General features: G+C 40.4%; 1 protein-coding gene across 2 annotated transcripts in view; it reads right to left on the bottom strand.

The window, feature by feature from the left end:
• Positions 1-15,641: 15,641 nt before the first annotated feature.
• Positions 15,642-22,296, bottom strand: part of sorcs3a (sortilin related VPS10 domain containing receptor 3a) — a 176,463-nt gene continuing 169,808 nt past the window's right edge. For both annotated transcript variants that reach the window (XM_079499905.1, XM_079499904.1), the window contains one exon: positions 15,642-19,694. In XM_079499905.1, the coding sequence (XP_079356031.1) occupies positions 19,636-19,694 (59 nt within the window). In that variant the 3' untranslated portion in view covers positions 15,642-19,635. The remainder of the gene's footprint in view (positions 19,695-22,296) is intronic.

Genomic DNA, 22,296 nt, shown 5'->3' with positions numbered 1-22,296 from the left:
ACTGACCCCCATTTAATGCCATTTATATCTGGGACCTCAAGAAAAATTGGGGAAATGAATGCTTGGGGAACCCTGATCTACAGGCTCACAACGTGTCATAACAATCAGAACCATAAAGTTATGTCTGAGTTATATTAAATAAAATAAAGGTCAAGGTCCTGTACCTGCGACAGTATCTTTATACTGGAAATGAACTGTATTGCAGAGCAAAAGGAAAACACAAACTATTTATTTTTAACTTAAATTGCAATGTCTTTATCTTGTTTATATTCAGTGATTTCACTTAATTCAAATATCACTTATTTTTCTCTTTTGTTGTGATCCCTCCCTATTATAGAGTGTGCTGACCACATAAGGAGTTCCTTCCTGTCCCCAGTTCACCCCTGGGGTCCTCCACCATAGGTGGCCCAGACTTCATCCAATCAGGATAGAGAGGGGCCTTCCGCCAATCATGATCGAGCGGGGTTGGCCTGTTGCGTGTCCCCCCACTGTAGTGCGTGAATGTGCACATCTTGTTACCAGGGCATACCGGGTGGTTTTCCAAATCACCCAAATCACTGAATGCTCCTTTAAAGTAGATCAAACAAAAATAATACAATTGAACAATCAAAGTCTCTTCAAAATGTAACAAAATGTCCCAGAGTCAAGACATCCCAAAGTAATCCAAGTAAACCAAGCGTTGTAGATCCTCTCTTTCGAGGTTCAAGGTTGTGCTTTATTGTTACATCTTGTGTACAGGTACATAAGAGTAAAACTTATTTTTGTTTGGCTTCCTTCAGACAATGCAGCAGCAAAAATATAATACGACATCAAAACAACAAAACACAGCAAACAAAATAGAATATAGAGTGCAAAAAAGAGCAAACAAGTGTAGAAAAAGAGTATCATATGTACATGTCCATGTTTTCCTTGTAGGACAATTATTTACAATTAGTATTCTTTTATTATTATTATTATTTTTTAACTTCAGTTAGTTTTAGAGGTGCAATTCGAGCTCAATAGTGCGAGGGCAAAGGGCAAAAGGTGTGGGGCAAAGGTGCGGGGGGGTGCTAGCGTTTTCCTTTTCCCTGATACGCTTGGGGGGTGCTAGCGTTTTCCTTTTCCCTGATACGCTTTGGTTCTTTTGTTAAATAAAGTAGTCAAAAAAGTTACAAAAAGTTACATAAAACAAAAAGGCAATGCATTGCTAACTGGGAAAAAAAAAAAAGTATATCCACCTCACCCAAACAGTCAGGAGCCCTCAGCTGGTTCCTTTGTGCACAAACACTGAAATGTTTGCTTAGAGTTTAAAGCTTCAGAAACGAAACTTTACTTCTGCCCACACCCAAAGTTCTTCGGTCAAACTGCATATTGGTTTGAGTTCAGTTCTGATTTAGCTTAGTATTGGCTTGAAAAGAGTGTTTGACAAATGAGTAATGAACGACCACACCAAACACTCTAACTGCCCAAAATGGAAACCCCGCTTGGCGCCTCACTTCCTGTTCCTTTATAGCTTCCTGGCAGTTCACTTCCTGGAATTGGAACTATTGCTGGAACTATTGCTCACCTACATTTCCCCACAGCTCCCCCTATGACCAAACTGTCATTTTGTCAACAGAAAATGTATGACCATACACTGACACGAAGCTAGACAGGAACGCCCAAAAATGTCACATCCGGTTTTAGCCTGGGGTAAGAATTTTCTATGGCTGCCAATGCAACTTGGTCCAATCCTTAATCACATACGGACAAACATCTATGCTGATGCTATCTAACTTGCGGAGGTAGTGCCTTGTCCACGGGCAACAGATCTTTCAACGTATGGCATTGCAAATACGTTTGATAATCGCTACTCTGCTCAATATTGTTTTGAAAATGCCGCAAATTGCATTGCAGTGAACGAGAGCAAATCACAACTTCCCCCGGGGGTGGGCGGAGTCACAGCTTGACGTATGGTTTGTGTCAGTGTATAGTTCAACTACCAAACACATTATATTATATTCTCTGTACACTACATTTCAGTGTTAAATATTCAACCATAGTTTCAACCAATATATTCCCTTGTTATTTCCCAGTATGTTTCATTTTCTTTCACTACACATGATACAAGGACATACATTATTTCACACATTTTATGTGGCAGTGTCACGTCGTGATGCAGCACATTGTGAGCAGTAAAATGCCTATGTTCACTACTTTTGTGTGACACGACAGAGCATTAATTTACCACACACACACACACACGCACACACACACACACACACACACACACACACACACACACACACACACACACACACACACACACACACACACACACACACACACACACACACACACACACACACACACACACACACACACACACACACACACACACACACACACACACACACACACAATATGGAGATAGGCTACAATGTTTCTACCAGACAGTGATGATTTTATATATTATCCTTGAGTCAAAACAGTAAAGAGATCTAGCAATTATCTCTTGGCTCAAACAGCAGGACATTTTGAAATTTCACTTTTGGACAGATAATCTGCATTATCAAGCAGTTTTTGATTAAAGACTCCATTTGATTAAAGTCTCTGTCCGTTTGACTGCAAGAAGATCAAATTCAGCAAAAATGTCTCAATATCTATGGTGCTCATCTTTTAATGCGTGTTGCTAATCCAGCTATCTAAATTAAGATCTATATTATGGAAATCATATTGATGTCGCAATCTGTTACCTATCTAATTCATCAATCTCTGCAGTGATGCCTGAAGCTTCTGATAGACCCTCTCTGACCTTCTATTCAATGCACAGCGGACTGCCCTCATTTTGTATGAATGTAGAGTAGCCGTTTCATGGGTTCTGTAGCTGAGAGGTAAGTTTACTGTACTTCAGAAAGGAATTGATTAAGAAGGCCACAGGATTGCAAAGTCATGTTCTAGGTTAGTGAGACCTTGCGTTAGCTTGTCTGGAAATAAACTGGGTGAGAGCAAGCAGTGTTGAAATGACAAAGAAATGAAACGGTGTCACTGTTTGGTCGACCAAACCAGTGCAGTATAGGTGTGGGTGTGTGGCACACACCCACACCTATACTGCATAGGCCATAGGCAGTGGTGTGAAGTAAATATGTACATTCGCGCAAGTAATTAAAGGGGCATTCCACTCATTTTCAACATTTTACTATGTCATTAATATACCATAGAGCTGTTGTGTGGAAATAATTAAAAAGTCCCCCCATTCTGTGTTTCCTAGAACTAGAGGTCTGAAAATAATCATTAACATGGTGAAACACATCTTGATGATGTCATCAAGACAAGATGTGTTTCACCATGTTAAGGATTTTTTCATAATTACAGTTCTAGGAAACACAGAATGGGGGGGACCTTTTTATTATTTCCACACACCTTCTATGGTATATTAATGACATAGTAAAATGTTGAAAATGAGTGGAATGCCCCTTTAAGTACAATTTTGAGGTAGCCTACTTGCGTTGATTTCCATTTTTATTTTATGTCTTTAATATACTCTCCAGTCTCCACTACATCTTAGATGTCTTTAATATACTCTCCAGTCTCCACTACATCTTAGATGTCTTTAATATACTCTCCAGTCTCCACTACATCTTAGATGTCTTTAATATCCTCTCCAGTCTCCACTACATCTTAGATGACTTTAATATACTCTCCAGTCTCCACTACATCTTAGATGTCTTTAATATACTCTCCAGTCTCCACTACATCTTAGATGACTTTAATATACTCTCCAGTCTCCACTACATCTTAGATGTCTTTAATATCCTCTCCAGTCTCCACTACATCTTAGATGTCTTTAATATACTCTCCAGTCTCCACTACATCTTAGATGTACATCTTAGATGTCTTTAATATACTCTCCAGTCTCCACTACATCTTAGATGTCTTTAATATACTCTCCAGTCTCCACTACATCTTAGATGACTTTAATATACTCTCCAGTCTCCACTACATCTTATTTTATGTCTTTAATATACTCTCCAGTCTCCACTACATCTTAGATATGACTTTAATATACTCTCCAGTCTCCACTACATCTTATTTTATGTCTTTAATATACTCTCCAGTCTCCACTACATCTTAGATGTCTTTAATATCCTCTCCAGTCTCCACTACATCTTAGATGTCTTTAATATACTCTCCAGTCTCCACTACATCTTAGATGTCTTTAATATACTCTCCAGTCTCCACTACATCTTAGATGTCTTTAATATCCTCTCCAGTCTCCACTACATCTTAGATGTCTTTAATATACTCTCCAGTCTCCACTACATCTTAGATGTCTTTAATATACTCTCCAGTCTCCACTACATCTTAGATGTCTTTAATATACTCTCCAGTCTCCACTACATCTTAGATGTACATCTTAGATGTCTTTAATATACTCTCCAGTCTCCACTACATCTTAGATGTCTTTAATATACTCTCCAGTCTCCACTACATCTTAGATGTCTTTAATATACTCTCCAGTCTCCACTACATCTTAGATGTACATCTTAGATGTCTTTAATATACTCTCCAGTCTCCACTACATCTTAGATGTCTTTAATATACTCTCCAGTCTCCACTACATCTTAGATGTCTTTAATATACTCTCCAGTCTCCCCTACATCTTAGATGTACATATTAGATGTCTTTAATATCCTCTCCAGTCTCCACTACATCTTAGATGTCTTTAATATACTCTCCAGTCTCCACTACATCTTAAATGTCTTTAATATACTCTCCAGTCTCCACTACATCTTAGATGTCTTTAATATACTCTCCAGTCTCCACTACATCTTAGATGTCTTTAATATCCTCTCCAGTCTCCACTACATCTTAGATGTCTTTAATATACTCTCCAGTCTCCACTACATCTTAGATGTCTTTAATATACTCTCCAGTCTCCACTACATCTTAGATGTCTTTAATATACTCTCCAGTCTCCACTACATCTTAGATGTCTTTAATATACTCTCCAGTCTCCACTACATCTTAGATGTCTTTAATATACTCTCCAGTCTCCGCTACATCTTAGATGTCTTTAATATACTCTCCAGTCTCCACTACATTTTAGATGTCTTTAATATACTCTCCAGTCTCCACTACATCTTAGATATGACTTTAATATACTCTCCAGTCTCCACTACATCTTAGATGTCTTTAATATACTCTCCAGTCTCCACTACATCTTAGATGTCTTTAATATACTCTCCATTCTCCACTACATCTTAGATGTCTTTAATATACTCTCCAGTCTCCACTACATCTTAGATGTCTTTAATATACTCTCCAGTCTCCGCTACATCTTAGATGTCTTTAATATACTCTCCAGTCTCCGCTACATCTTAGATGTCTTTAATATACTCTCCAGTCTCCACTACATCTTAGATGTCTTTAATATACTCTCCAGTCTCCACTACATCTTAGATGTCTTTAATATACTCTCCAGTCTCCACTACATCTTAGATGTCTTTAATATACTCTCCAGTCTCCACTACATCTTAGATGTCTTTAATATACTCTCCAGTCTCCACTACATCTTAGATGTCTTTAATATACTCTCCAGTCTCCACTACATCTTAGATGTCTTTAATATACTCTCCAGTCTCCACTACATCTTAGATGTCTTTAATATCCTCTCCAGTCTCCACTACATCTTAGATGTCTTTAATATCCTCTCCAGTCTCCACTACATCTTAGATGTCTTTAATATACTCTCCAGTCTCCACTACATCTTAGATGTCTTTAATATACTCTCCAGTCTCCACTACATCTTAGATGCAAACGTTGCACTTTTTTACTCCACTATACGATTATTTGACATCTTTAGTTACTTCGTTTGCAGATTTTGATTATTATTACAAAATCAGTTGAGCCCTATCTTCGAAAATAGCTGACCTACAAGCTCACAATGTCTCGATGTGTTGTGACCTGTTGAACAATTACGTTACGGTATTTTTACATAATTTTGTACTTTTACTCAATTTTGAGTACATTTTGAAAAGGACTTTTTCTTGCAACAGATCGAGTATTACAATTTTGTAACATTGTATGTGTGGTACACTCAAAGATAAAACCCAAGTGTATTCCTATAATCCTATTACAACGATATGTAATCAGTGGGAGACTTTCTTCTGCCAAAGTTTACCTAAATATGGTACAATGATAACTACTCAGTCTTTGAACTACTACAAATAGCCCTGGGCGTACCGCACTAACTGATACAAAAAACAAAACAAATGCCTGGCTTTCTGACAGCTCCATTCTGACATGAGGTAGATGATACATATTTATAATTTCCATCTGCTGAGTGTAAAATCATAAATAAATAAACATAATAGTCTACATTTTCAAAGAGTTGAGGAGCGGGAATGGCATGCATATCCATCTCTGTAGGTTGGAAACCTCATATATCCAAAACAGTTACTTTTCAGAATTCAAATTCAAAAACGGCAAAAGTAGCATATCGACAAGCTGGGTTGCTTCACGCCGCGGATCTGCAACTCTTGATAATTGCGTGTGACACTGTAGTATGATCAAGTAGGGCGTTCATTTACCAAAAAACACAAAGAAAGTTACGGATATAAGAGGATTCAATGGTAAACAATAGAGTTTCCTCTCGGCTCGCTCAACAGATATTTTTAGGCTTATATGCAATCTCAAAAAGAAAATGAAATAAATTGTGAAACATAAATAAATAAGCTGCGGTTGTGTCTTTTTTTGTTGGTGTTTGGGACAGGGCTGACGGATATTGCTCATGCAAAATGCATTAATCAAACTCACGCTAGTGGAATGGAAGTGTTTACCAATTCAATTGTGAATCTCGGTTTACTAAACTGCATGAACCCTATAGCGTTTTCTATTCTGAGACGAACATTCTGCACACATAGCAGATCACCAAGCTCACAACGCATTGCTACAGGATGCGTTGTGAACTTGTAGAGCTGCTATTTTCCACCTCTATTCTTAGTTGATCGGTGTCCCTCAGGGCTCTATACTTGGTCCATGCATCCTTTTTCCTCTACACCAAATAGCAGATTAACCTATAGATCAGCTATTTTAGGGAAAGGATTATTTATGCCATGCTCAGAAAGATGCAAGGGTTCATGTCACGTGGTTAATTAGAAACCATGCCTTGCTGTATTGGATAAGTGCGTGCAAGGCTTTTGAATGGCACAGAGCGTCTGCCTATGTTTATGTAACATGCTTCTTCAAATGTGATTGTGTGGTAGATTTAATAAATGGATTATTATTACTACAACAGGACATATGCATAAGTCCAGGCTAATGGCTTCTGCACTCACTCCACTGTCTCCAACTGTGAAACAATAGAGTCTAGTCCATCCGTCACTTTTTGAGATGAAGAAAATGCCTCACTGTCAATGAATGATGAAAACATGTTTTATTTTATTTATTCTTCATTTAATTACTAGGTCCATCAAATTTGGCACTGGTGTCGCCAAGAATGCTTTAAGTCAGGGGTTCTCAACGTTTTTGGCCGGGGACCCCCGGAAATGCTTTGGCAATGTCTCGGGACCCCCGCCCCGCCCCCTCCCGACCCCCAATATAAATTGACTGCTACAATAACCTTAAACCATTTTGGGCGGGAACCCCTTTTGGTGTTTTAAGCATTGTTATAATTTAGCTATTGAAAAATAGCAGATCTACAAGCTCATAGCGCGCCACCGAGTGGCGCGCTACGAGCTTGTAGGTCTGCTATTTTTGAAAAATCGTGAAAAAATATATATATATATTTATTTTTTTTGAAAATAATTTGGGGACCCCCTAAAATAATTTGGCGAACCCCCGAGGGGTCGCGACCCACGGGTTGAGAACCCCTGCTTTAAGTCATACATTTTAAGAGTTCACAAATCCATGAGTTTTAGCTAGACATGCTATCTGCTGTAATAAAGTCACCTACTAAAAAAACCCTGGGCTCCTGGAAGACCTTAAGAAGCCACATAGCAGAGGAATCTGCCCCCCGCCATGTACATGAATCCATAGATTGGATAGAATGAGACACTGTAATTTGCTGCTCTGCGGGCAGCTAAAGCTGCTCTGATGGCAGCTTACAGTAAATGCTATACATACAACCAATCATCCCTACTATAGAGTGTGCTGACCATATAAGGAGTTCCTCCCTGTCCCCAGTTAACCCCTGGGGTAAAAAATAAAGTAGGTATCGTTTATGACTATAGGGTTAGCCAGCCTTCATCCAATCAGGATGAGGGGCCTTCCTCCAATCATGATCAAGTGGGGGCGGGCCTTGGTGCACGTGCTGTTGGCCTGTTGCGCCCCCCCCCACTTGTAGGGCGTGCATGTGCAGATCTTGTTACCGGGGCGGACCGGTTTATTTTCCAAATATCCGAAATCACTGAATTCTCCTTTAAGTAAAAGTATCAATGCTGTCAGCCATGTACCCGATTTTCATTGTTCCCAACTTGCATCGTTTCCAAGTAGTCCGGTGTCTGATGGGCACAGGTCTAGTAATAGAATAATTATTAATTGAATCGTATTTTTCTTTGCACTCATATATGCCACCCTGCCATTCCATATATTATAAGCAAAGTGACTGAAACAGCATTTGTCGCCTCATAAATATCGCCAAAGTGCAACCATTTCTAACTCAGCAAGATGCTGGAAAACTAAGTCATGCTTTAGTTTTATCTCAAGTTGGACTACTGCAATGCACTTTTTTTACGGGTCTTCCTACAAACTCTGCTGTAGACTGCTAACAAAAACAAAACAAGAAAAGTGAGAACTCATCACTTCAGTGGGAGACTGTGCCTTCCCGAGTCAATTTTAATGTCCTTCTTGTTTATAAAGCTCTCAACGGGTTAGGGCCGGCCCCCTGTTGTTTTATGGTCCTTCCGAGTCCAGAGGGAGCCTCTACTGCAGTTTTGCACATACATAACCCTATACCAAAACAAAATTGGACCTGCATCTTTCTTTAATTATGCTCCCAAATAATCGACCACCTTTCCTAAAAGGGATTAGTCTAATCCTTTTAGGAGAGGTGGTCGATAATTTGGGAGCCTTAATAATGCTCCCAAATCTCTATAATCATTAGAGAGAGAGGCAGGCTCTTTTCAAATCTTGACATTAGCCTTGCACCATTTTAAGGCATTGCATGTCAGGTAACTTTCTTATTGATAGATTGTGTGCTTTTAGATTTAGCTATATAATACTTTTAGCCTTTTTTGTCTCCACCAGGCCGAAGGCATGGGGAGAGAGTATGTTTTGCACTCCGTCCGTGTGTCCGTCCGTCCGTCCTTCCTTCCGTCCGTCTGTGTACAGCTAATCTCCGGCACCGTTAACCCGGTCGATGCCAAACTTTGCACACACACTCCCTGGATGGCAACGATGAACCTCTGCCCCACATTTTCCAGAACGGCCTGTTATAGCGCCACCATGAGGCAGCTTTTCACATTTTTACCTAAAACTGCACCGATCTGCGTGAAACGTTGCATGCACACTCCCGAGTGGCCAAGGACAAACCTTTGACCTGCATTTTCCGCATCTGCCTTTTATAGCGCCACCAGGAGGCCGACTTTTGTAAAACACATTTTTTAATATTACTCCTCCAGATTCTGTCCAAAAATCTCACAAATCGTTACATAGTATCTCTATGGTCATGTGCTCAAGTCGGATCTGTCCGATATTTCATATTCCATCCTAATTGGCTATAATTGGCTTTCACAGTTTGCAACATTGCCCCGTTTTGAACAAAAGCCTCAAATCATGAACGCAGCATGCAATTTACGTGAAATCTTTCACACATTTTCTTACTAGGCTGAGGAATATATCCCACCCTTTTCACATTGGCCTGTTATAGCGCCACCAACAGGTTGATTTTTGCAAAACACATTTTTGGAACAAAATGCCTCAAATCATCCAATTGCCATCAAAGGCAAACATGTTTATATTACTCCTAAACATTTTGCCAAACATCTCACACAGTCCTATCCTCCTGGTGGAGACCTGTGCCCAGAAGGGCACTTCTTCTAGTTTTAAATGCAAAGCACAGTTTTTCCCTTTTGATCCATTTCCCATTTTTGGTCCCTTAAACACAAAATGTTGGCTGAATGAAAATGTATACCTTTTTTCCACCTAGCCAAATAAAATAGAATTCTAGGAACCTAGGTGCCAGTCATCCACAGAGAAAATTGAGAAAACTGAGATCCAGATGCTCAGAGTCACCAGGTTTTTTTTATTTTTTTTTATTAGATGCAGTTGTGAACAATAGCCAAGATAATACATATCCATTGGCCAATCAAATGGTTCACTGCAGCTCAACAGTCAGTGTGAGGGGTGGTCAGGAGATATCTGTGAGCTCTGCGTTTAAAGGCTTGAAGGCCATTGTCTGTGATGGAGTCAACTACATGCTCTGGTAGGGTGTTCCACACCTGGACAGTAGTGTGGAGAAAAGTTCTGTCCAATGTCCGTGTTTTAGAGCCTGGGGGGTCGAGAGCATGTACAGGTATACAGCAAACCTCTGGGTTTAGCCTACACATTAAGGTTGTAACGATAAACCTCTGGGTTTAGCCTACACATTGAGGTTGTAACGATAAACCTCCGGGTTTAGCCTACACATTAAGGTTGTAACGATAAACCTCTGGGTTTAGCCTACACATTAAGGTTGTAACGATAAACCTCTGGGTTTAGCCTACACATTAAGGTTGTAACGATAAACCTCTGGGTTTAGCCTACACATTAAGGTTGTAACGATAAACCTCCGGGTTTAGCCTACACATTAAGGTTGTAACGATAAACCTCCGGGTTTAGCCTACACATTAAGGTTGTAACGATAAACCTCCGGGTTTAGCCTACACATTAAGGTTGTAACGATAAACCTCTGGGTTTAGCCTACACATTAAGGTTGTAACGATAAACCTCTGGGTTTAGCCTACACATTAAGGTTGTAACGATAAACCTCCGGGTTTAGCCTACACATTAAGGTTGTAACGATAAACCTCTGGGTTTAGCCTACACATTAAGGTTGGAACGATAAACCTCTGGGTTTAGCCTACACATTAAGGTTGTAACGATAAACCTCTGGGTTTAGCCTACACATTAAGGTTGTAACGATAAACCTCTGGGTTTAGCCTACACATTAAGGTTGTAACGATAAACCTCTGGGTTTAGCCTACACATTAAGGTTGTAACGATAAACCTCCGGGTTTAGCCTACACATTAAGGTTGTAACGATAAACCTCTGGGTTTAGCCTACACATTAAGGTTGTAACGATAAACCTCTGGGTTTAGCCTACACATTAAGGTTGTAACGATAAACCTCTGGGTTTAGCCTACACATTAAGGTTGTAACGATAAACCTCCGGGTTTAGCCTACACATTAAGGTTGTAACGATAAACCTCTGGGTTTAGCCTACACATTAAGGTTGGAACGATAAACCTCTGGGTTTAGCCTACACATTAAGGTTGTAACGATAAACCTCTGGGTTTAGCCTACACATTAAGGTTGTAACGATACATTTGAACAGCGATAGGATATGTATCACGATATATGGTTGACGATACTATATGATTCAATGATTTGAAAACGATACAATAATTCATTCATTCATTCATTCATTCATTCAAGGGCGAAAAGCGGGGAAACAACAGACTTGAAAAATTAGTCAGTGTAGCTATAATAAACTTTGTTTAGGATTTTTTAACCACTGCATCATGCAATGTTTTAACTCAAAGCCATATGAATTACAAATGATTTAAATGCACTTTCGCACACAATACAGAAATGCAACAGTATAAGTACAACTAAAGCATGAAAACTTACAAGGCAAGGCTCTTCAAAGCACACGTGAGGAGGAAAAGGTCAGAGGAGATCTGCACACTTGGAGACACTCTACCAAACTGACCAGTTTCAGGTGTGCTGGACATCAATTGATCTGCCACAACTGAACTGGCTTAACACTAATTACAGTGTGTGTGTGTGTGTGTGTGTGTGTGTGTGTGTGTGTGTGTGTGTGTGTGTGTGTGTGTGTGTGTGTGTGTGTGTGTGTGTGTGTGTGTGTGCGTGCGTGTGAGCGTTAACAGGAAAGCGTGACTGCTTCCTGCTGGTTTTCATTTTTCGATGCAGTTACTATTATCGTTACACCCTTAATACACATCCATGTCCTGTCCCCCCCCCCCCCATCTCTCTCTCTCTCCCTCCTCCTCCGACCCATGCATAGGTCTATCAGTGACCCCTGCCAAGGGTTGGAGTAGCCTATGTGTTTGGGATTCTAAGAGATCTATAATACATTGTGCCAGGGTTTCCAAGGTGAAAAGGGAGAGACAGGGGCCCAGAGATTAATTCAATTCAAGCCACGGTATAATGAGTCTGCTCTCAGACTTTACTTCCCCAGTGAATAAAGACAAATGATTATTTTTTGTGCCAGCCTTGCCAGCCAGCATTGAGAACAAAAAAAAGTTCAATTTTGTGTCCAAGTCCCATCTGCCATAGCTATGGAAAATGGCAAAAGAAGTTAAAGAAACTGCAATTGAAGGGGGCTTTTCATGAAGTGACAGAGTAATCATAGGCTGGTGAAAGTAATCGCATGGCCCCGAAGGAGATGGCGAGGGGGAGTTGTTGTTGGATCTGATTCTGAGATGACAACGCTGTCACCAGCGCTGACAAAAGTCTTTCATCAAACAACTAATATCCTGCCTCCAATCATGTCGCCTCTTGCTGAATGGGTGAAGAGGGTATATTAGCTGACGTGGTTCTTAGATCAGTGATTCCCAACATGGGGGCCCATGAGGATATTGCAAGTGGGCCCCCAAATAATAGGTCATTGTTTTTTAAGGGTTTTAAAGAGAGTTTAAAGACAATATAGCATTAAGAGTAAAATAAATATATAAATAATAGAAAAAGTGAAACAATGACATGGTATTTTTTCTTTAAAACCTTGAACATTTTTGTTTTCATTGTGATGCCGATAAATAGGAACTTAACCGTCTGCCCGCCGGACACATGGAACACGAGAACCTACTTTTCTCTCGTTCTCCGCCAAACGCAAGATTCTCGGGTTTGAATTGTTTAATCCATTTTTTGATCCGTTTCGATCGGAAGATGCGCGCGCATCCACTTGCATTGTCCGCCCTGTCTTCAGAGGCCATCTCGGAAGGGACATTGAGGGGGCAGATTTGGCCCAGACAAGCGTTTTCAACGGCCTGTAGCAGGCGCTGTGATACTCGCGGTCCACTTTTTCCATCGCTGAACGAGACAACAACAACCAGTGACGACAACACACACGGAATTTTTTCATAGTAAGATGCGATTACGGATATTTGGTTATTCAAAGTAAGTGTTACGCGCGATAAAACCTTGGCAGTACCTTATCGAGGGATTAATTAATGGCGGCCGGTAAAGTATTAAGTAGCCCACCCATGTGACCACTACTACACTATACACCATCTACTGCTGTATTAGTCTAGTAGCCAGAATGTGAACCCGGACATGTTGAGTACACCAACGTTTTATGTTAGAAATGTTTAGTATGGGTCCCCAGCATGTAGAAACTGCTGGATGCTAACTTGCATATGTTGAGCAATTTTCATAATTGGCATAATATCTGACCATACCATTAACAACCTATAAGGAAAAAAAATCTAAATTTCATCATGCTTTATGTAGCATGTGGATTTTTTTGCCTTCTATAGGTTGTTAATGGTACCCATACTCAACATTTCTAACATAAAACTTTGGTGTACTCAACATGTCCGGGTTCACAATGGGGCTCTATGGGCTGGCAAGTGGCAACTAGACTATATTTAGGTGCAGACATTGATGTGGGCCCTGATTCAGACAAAGTTTAGGAACCCGCTGGCTTCGATGGTGTTCATTGTTGACGTGGCCGCTTGTAAGCAGCTTTGTCACATAGAAGCTGTCAAATAATTGGGGGGTTTACCTGTCAAGGTCCAGAGAAGGGAGAAACCACATCTGATAAAATGTGCCATCACATATTTCACCATAGTGACATTATATTGCGATGATACATAAAGCAGTCCTCAGACAAGTACCTCCACACTTTTTTGGATTTATAACGATTGCTTCTACAATGAGTGAACAGTGTGTGGAAAAAATACACTTGACTTTAACCGACAGAAAGCATAGAAAAAACATTCATATAAGAATAGGACATTGTGGATTTATCAAACTGATCTCATTCCAGCTTATGTTTAACAGAGCTGACTGCTGAGCCCATCACAAGGGACATATCTCTCTTCTAATAAGTCCTTAGGATGTATTCTCCCTTCCTGCTGTGCATTAATTGTTTTAAGCTGAGAGGACTGCTGCTGCGTATATTCTGGGCTCATTTCCAATCAATGGCTGGCCAAGGATTATTGTATAAATGTTTCTCTCTTTCTCTATCTCTCTCTCGATCTCTTTCTATCTATCTAGGTCTCTCTCTGGCACGCACACAGGCACACACACACACACACACACACACACACACACAAACAATTTATATACTGTAATTCTCTCTTTCTTTCCCCTCTGTCCTTAGAGCACACACACGTTTCACACAAAGCACAGGTAATGAGTATGGACACATGCCTTCGAATTATGAGTCAGACCTGGGTCAAATGCTATTATATAGACTTAAGCACTACAGTAGATGTTGAAGTTTTATATTTCCGTTCACGAAAATATATTTTAAAATATCTTTAGAGTTCATATTTTTTTATTTCCTTTTCTGCTAAGCAACAATTGCTATATATGCTTAGATGATTTCTATTTATATTAGGATACATTTGCACGACTGTAAAGAGGACACGGAAGTGGGGAGAAGTCTGACGTCAATATCGCCAGAGGGCGCAAATCCACGGGTTCATGTACTTTTTATTTGCATTGTAATCCCCATTTGGGGATTTTAGATCGCCTCATATAAGAACTGTGTTTGAACCCCGGCCGTTTCACTCAAATGGATATGAAGAATCAACTGACTGAGAGAAAACGCTAATGTTACTGCTACTGAATTAGTTACATTTTCGCTAGAAACAGTACTGTATCATATATGAGTGACTGACTGTCGCAAGCGATACAGAGACACCTCCCTGACAATAACGCAGAGACAGCTTGTTTATTTTTGGACCACAATGCTTATATGAAACGATTTTAAGATGACCCCATGTTATTCTCCATAGAGAGATTACTTCCGTGAACCAGGGGAATAGAGGGGATGAGCGAGTGACGTCAGGACTTCGGCGCTCTATTGATTGTCGGACTATTGGCTGTAGGACGATTAGTTGTCGGACTATTGGCTGTCGAACTATTGATTGTATTGGCTGTCAGACTATTGGTTGTGGGACTATTGGTTTTCGGACTATTGGAATGGTGGGACTGTTGGTTGTCTGACTGTTGGTTGTCTGACTGTTGGCTGTCTGACTGTTGGCTGTCGGACTATTGGCTGTCAGACTATTGGTTGTCCCCACAACGCTGCAAGGCGCTGTGAGCTTGTAGATTGGTCATTTTCGGCAAAGAGGTTTGGCGTAGAGGGGAACAAAAGTATTGAGGGTTTAAAATAATCGACATGAATTTAACACAAAGCTACAAAATGATAGTGCTGTCTATGAAACTATATATGAAATCTATGAAAAGGTTTAATCTGCAACACAATTGTATACAATAGACAAAATACTTGATGTACAAAAATACATTTATTTGAAACAATTTCAAAATGACAGTTTCTTTAACCGTAGAAATATTGAAATTAAGATGAAATACATTACTGATGACGCATGCATTGAAGAATTTGTGCAATGAAGAATATTACAATTGATTTCCTTCTGAAACATCATAAACTCAGGGTTGATTTCCCTGAGGACTCCAACCTGTATCTTGTAGTGTGGGGTTTTAAATATCCAATAGGATTGCAATTACCAATGATCAAAGCACTGATTAATTGACATAGTGCGCATCAGCATCCAATGCAAATAATCAAAATGTCCCGACCATTTTCTGCATACCTGTATTGATTATCGGATAATCATATACAGTACAGTATCAGTATGTCTGCAGTTGTACCTACAGTACACTATAGTTAGTTTTTACTTTCAAGGTTATCTGTGGTAACGTGCCAATGTCTACTTCATTCCTAGCAACAGTCATTGCTGCTGCACACATTATGAGATGGATATTAATACAGGACCAATATAATGGGCTTACATTTTTCACCATTTGAAAGGGTCCAGGGGAAATAAAGGAATTACGTACAGAAATGAGTCCTTACAAGATGGCAGCTTTTGTTTGGCAGTGCACAATATTTGCTTTAGGAATCTGGGTGGCAAAGAAAATATTATATATATGAGGATCCTCTAATAACCTCCTTGGTCGGCTCAGCTAAACTTATTCTGCTAATATTGCTAATGAATGTGGGAATAAAGTTTGCACGATGTTGAGAACACCGTGAAAAATAACACCGGCAGTCCGGCACAAAACCAAACTGGAACAATGGAGCATTGAGGATGATGCAATTATCAGCCGAACAGCTGGTGCTGTTGTTAATGACAATAACGCAGAGAAGGCAATGTTTGAGTTGTATTGTGTTTTTTTTCCATGACAGTCGCTTTTGATCAGAGCTGCACTGTTTAGGACACTTCTATCCAGTAGCCTACACATGCAGCAGTGTTGAATTATCCGTTTGTAACTCAGAGTGTGTGTATACCCTCTCGAAGTTATTTTACTATCTATGACTGCTACAGTATACTGTGCAGTATTCACTCCATACTGTCCATATCCCTCATTCCAGTTCTGTGCCATGTTTGCACTATGGGACGGTGATGCACAGAGTATTCCCTGCTTAACCATCAGCCCCATCTCTTCATATTGTCCTACTGGCTATTACCAGGCACCAAGAGAGCGCTCCGTGTCAGCTTGGGGCATCGAGCTGGCTGGCTCCCGGCAGCATGCAGGCAGCGTGCGGGCCACAGAACTGTGGTGGAGCGTCACAGGCTTGCAAGTTACTGCTCCCCTGTGTAAGCTAAACTGAGGTGACGCCCGAGTCAACAGTTGGACGGCAATAAGAGCCACGATGAAAAAGGGAGATGATCCCAGGTGCGCCAGTGAGGGCGAATACATAAAGCAGATGGTATCTGTTTTATACCACTGCTACTAGTACTAACATACAGTAGCTGTACTACACGCTGTGAGGGACAAACAGAAGCAGTGAATTGGCAGCCAATATCGCTCAATCAGGCCTGCGCATGTTTTTGAGTGCAATGGTGATGTATTTTAACAGATACAAAAATACATTTGGGGTGAAAGTATATTTTTCGTATGAAGATGATGTGAAGTCATTGACAGAAGAGAGAAATTCCTGAGCAAAGGACCATGTAGTACTGTATGTACCCTACACTAAAGTATACTTGAAGGGGTCTTGCACTTCAGTCATTCCCCAAACAGAGGTCGGTGCTCTCAGAAAGGACAATTACTAAAATATCAGTCTTTTCTTAACGACAAACCAAAAACGTTAGTTGTTGTTTGATTGCACCTCATTAAAGCATTTAAGTGAATTGAGTGCTAAGGTTTTATTCTTCGGGTTTAGCCGAATAAGCATGGACCCGTTTTTACTAAAGTAAATACCCTTCACATCTTCTTGGGTATTGTACCATTTGATCATCAGTAACTACAATATGAACCGTTTTACACAGATACAGCACTTTGCTCTTTGACTGAGGGCGAATGTAATATTCTAATGACACTAAAGGCAAATAACACATGGTACAAAGAGTTCAAGCATGTTTAGTTATCTAAACAAATATAAGCATATGGAAATGTTTTGCCTATATATACACAATGTAATTTCATTTATTTCCAAAGAGCATTATAAGAGTTAAACCTGTCTTCTGTCAATACAATTATATTCATGTTAACAGGTACGTAAACCCTTTGTACAAGATAATTTTGCCTTACAGTTAATTAACCAAAATATGAGTACATTGTTACTGTCGGGTGGAAACCTTGTATGTCCAAAACTGTTACCTTTCTGGAAAATAAAAATAAAAACTATATTCCAATGCAGTTATTATTTTGTCATAAGCTCTTGTTAAAGGTGTAGTGAAATTAAAAATACGTTTTTCACACTTTTAGACCATATCCGTGGTCATCATATGGTCATACCTAACAATGGATACCAAAAAAATGGGAAAATTCTAATTTTTGTGTGTTTTTATATCAAACGTCCATAAAAATATATTTTTTATTACTTCCTGAAAACGAAAACGTGCTGCGTGATGACGCGTCGAGGCCCACAGCGATAAAAGCCAATAAAAATGAAGCTCACCCGTTTAATTCCCCATATCTCCGCATCCGTCCAGCACAGGCTGCACAGCTGCTACTGATTACAGATATCTTCCGTTTTTATTCCCATTCAAGATAACATCCAGAGAGTGTATTACTCGGTTTTAACTTAATCATCACGCTAAAAAATGTATCTGAAAACATTATAGGGTAGAAATAAGCAACATAAGAGTAAACTGGTAAAGCTGGACGACTATCTGATTTGTAAACAAACATCCACACGCTGTCCTGCGTAGCATAGCTACCGTCCCTAGCTACCGTCCCATCCCCTGAAGGGATGCAACGCTCTGATTGGTTCAGAAACTTCATAGCGGTGTTTCAACTTGAGACCGTCTGAAACTTCAAAATAAAATGTCCACCATTTCCGTTTCACTACGCCTTTAATACTTTTCATTGGTTCAATATTTATAAAACCCACAGAGACACTTTTACTTTCAATTTAAATGTTTTTTTCAAAAATAGTGGGGGGAAAAGGCTATATTTTTGCTACTTTTGTGCTCTTGTATGATGAAGTGGGGCATTCATTTACAAGAATAAAATAAAAAGTTGACAAATGGAGAAGGTTTCTGCCCGACATTGACAATATACTACAGTATATAGATGTTAATGTGAAATCGATTAGGCTCACTTGATGGGCGATTAGAAAATACGTATTTACAGCACTTGCTTATGTACAACACAAACTGTCCTCAATAAGAACATGCACAAGTCAAGGACCTTATCAAAACAAATAAAGTTGATTCTTTAAGTAATATTTGACTTTTTTAACATGTTTTCAAAAAGAGACCATTGGTTGGGTCTTCTGTCTTTGCCACCATACTTGGATTACTAGCATGTGGAAATTAAGTATACATATATAATATATAACAGAACAGATGATAATATACATGTATTTTGATAATATTCCCTGTTTGATCGGAGACTCAATAGTGGTCTTATATATATTATAGGCAAAAACGATTTTTGAAAGCAAACTCTTAAGAAATGTACATAACTCTCTTCATAATGTTTTGACAAAGGCTCAAGAAATTAAGATAATTCACTCTGCAAATACATTTATTTATGTAGCTTATACATCCACAAAACTGAATAAGTTTTGCCAATAATTACAATGGTGTCTCACTGAGCGGATTTTAAATCTGCTGCATGGATGTTGCGAATCTGTATAAATGAGATCCCTTTTTAGAAAACTATTAACATCAATTGTGTTGTGAGAATTACAAAACAGAAAAAAGAGAACCCCCAACACGTCGACACTTTGTTCTGTCCACCAACCGTTGCACTCGTTTACACACTGGTACAGTTAGGGATCTCCCTTGTGTTCTCGCAGGCGTTTACACACTGGTACAGTTAGGGATCTCCCTTGTGCTCTCGCAGGCGTTTCCAACTCCTCCTGGACAAAGCAGAAACATAAATTAATGAATAAATAAATAATTGAATAAATGAACAAAAGCCAAAACAAGAACAAAGAAGGTTAAGTCCCGCATAGGCGCTTTGATGCCGGTTTTAAATAATTGCCACAAATACGTTATTTGACACTGAGTGACAACCCTATGTTAATTGATGGTCTTTGAATGTCCTTTCTTATCAAGCGCTCTGAAGCCCTTAATCGAATGCAAATTAGACATTGACTCCTTTGAAAGCTATATATTTTCTCTGTGTGATGGATAATTCACAAATATGCCATGACTCGTAAGTTTGTAACTTCGTAACACATACTGCAGTATCCTATATTACAATTGAAAACATGTGCCCAAAAGCACGCACAGGAACAAAAGGCACCAGCTACTACGTCACTGACACGCTGCAACACGCTGCAACACACACTGCAACAACACACTAACACGACACAGCCTTACCCTCCGCGTCGATCCACGGCTATCTCCTCATGTCGCGCCGCACGGCCACACTCGACACCAGCCGCGTAAAAATTGTCATCGCACTGCCACTAAAGCCGGCTCCCGTCCACACTCGCAAACAATATCAATATCAATAATAAACACAAACACGCCACAAGCACCGACACCCCCGCCTAATTTGTTGCCACGTCTATGAAAACAAGCCCAGAAAAAATGCCATTCAACACGCTACTTACAACTCGCTTACAATTCGCGGACCTGGCAACACTGCATCCTGTTTTCCCATTGGCTACGGTTGCTTACAACACGCATTTGCACTGCATCTTGGGAGCAACACAGCTTAATGTAGGGGTCACCGATTGCTGTGCTACATCCCCCTCATGTTCTCACCACCCCGTTCGGCTGCACCACACACACTAACCTACAGAATTCTCCACATGCAACACAGGGCCCTTATTGGCTAGCCCCCTCACATGGCGATCCCCACGCTGCAAAACACAGGGCAGCCAGACACACACACACACACACACACACACACACACACACACACACACACACACACACACACACACTCATTCTAACTTGGATGGACAGCGCCGCGATTACATACACAGTTTACCATACGTCCTCTTCTGGGGGCCTGTCCGGCCAGTCCGGGTGGTTTTATACATTCCTTCAAATGTCCGGGGTTTCACACGTATCGCCTGTAGTGTATCGCTACGCTCACAGACCATTCACACCAATGTGTATTACAATGCACGTTCAATGGTTCGTAGTGGCAAAACACTGTGAGAGGTGGACTTTCAGCCCGAACCCCGGAATGTGTTTTCTTCATAACTCTGCATGCGCTGCACGCTCACACCACTACCACTGGTCCCGACCGCAGATCAGAGAAAGGCTCGCTGGCTGCTCCGCTGTCTGCAGATAGACAGACAGCGGAGAACTATCTCATCATTGACATGCAGAAAAAGTAGGCTGCTGTTTTCTTAGCTTTGTGACTGACCAATGAGAAGCACATTGTATTGTCTGCAAAGGAACTATGTGTCTGTCACAAATACAAGTTCTGTCCTGCAAGCCCATGTCATGTCAACACAGACAAGGCAGCTGTGCGCGCGGTGAGTCCTGCAAATTATAATGACCCAATATTATTTCGTACAACCTAGCAAAGCATAACATATGATGGTTTGGAGAATAGGCTGGTCTCTCTTTTTACAACAGATAAGCCATTGCATACAGGTTCTCAAACTTCTTACTTTCAAGGACCCCCATAACTCTGAGAGTCAAACCAAATGGACCCATAACAGTCCCATTTCATTCCATTTCTACAGTATCACAGTTAACAGTTATACAACACTCCATTTGGTTACATTTGTACACTCTCACAGTTACAGACCTGTAAGGGTCCATTTGGGTCCATGTGTTACACTCTCACAGTTACAGACCTATAATGGGTCCATTTGGAACCCCCTCAAGGAACCATGAGGGTCCCTGGATCACACCTTTCACAGCCACTGCTTTAAATAAATACATAACTAATACAGAGCATATTTGATCCATTTATTGTTAGGCTATAGATTCTTTTGACATCTCAATTTAACAGAACCGCCCACGCACGGCACATGCACGACGTGCACGACGTGCACGCGCATGAGCACATCCACATCCACATGCACGCGCGCATGTGTCCTTTTTGGTAATTCAGAATATGGTATGCCTACAGTTACAATAATGCAAACACGCCAATCGCACAAACGACTGCGTCGACACCTGGCGTGGAACAAACGGGACGAACCGAGGCGCATATATGGATAACAACAACACTACACGCGCGCGCGCGCACGCGCTGCAACACAAAACAGCTGCATACAACGCGTGTCACTGTGGACTTCTGTATCTGTGGACTTCTGTATCGCAACGCGGGGCAACGCAACTCTGGGATGAGCGGGCCGAAGGCCCGCGAAATTCTAGTGTGTTACAAAAGGGAAAGCCTGCCCAATACCCTTGCATGTCATTCTTGCAGAATGATAACATCTGTAAGCATTTAAATCACTGTCGGGTGGAAACCGTATATGTCGAAAGCTGTTACTTTTTAGAAAATGTAAATGTAAAACAGAGTTAAGAGATTTAATCACAAGC

Source organism: Electrona antarctica, assembly GCF_951216825.1.
Source record: "Electrona antarctica genome assembly, chromosome: 4".
Lineage (NCBI taxonomy): Eukaryota > Metazoa > Chordata > Actinopteri > Myctophiformes > Myctophidae > Electrona > Electrona antarctica.
The sequence above is the reverse complement of the archived record's forward strand: the minus strand, read 5'-3'. Positions and strand labels throughout refer to the sequence as shown.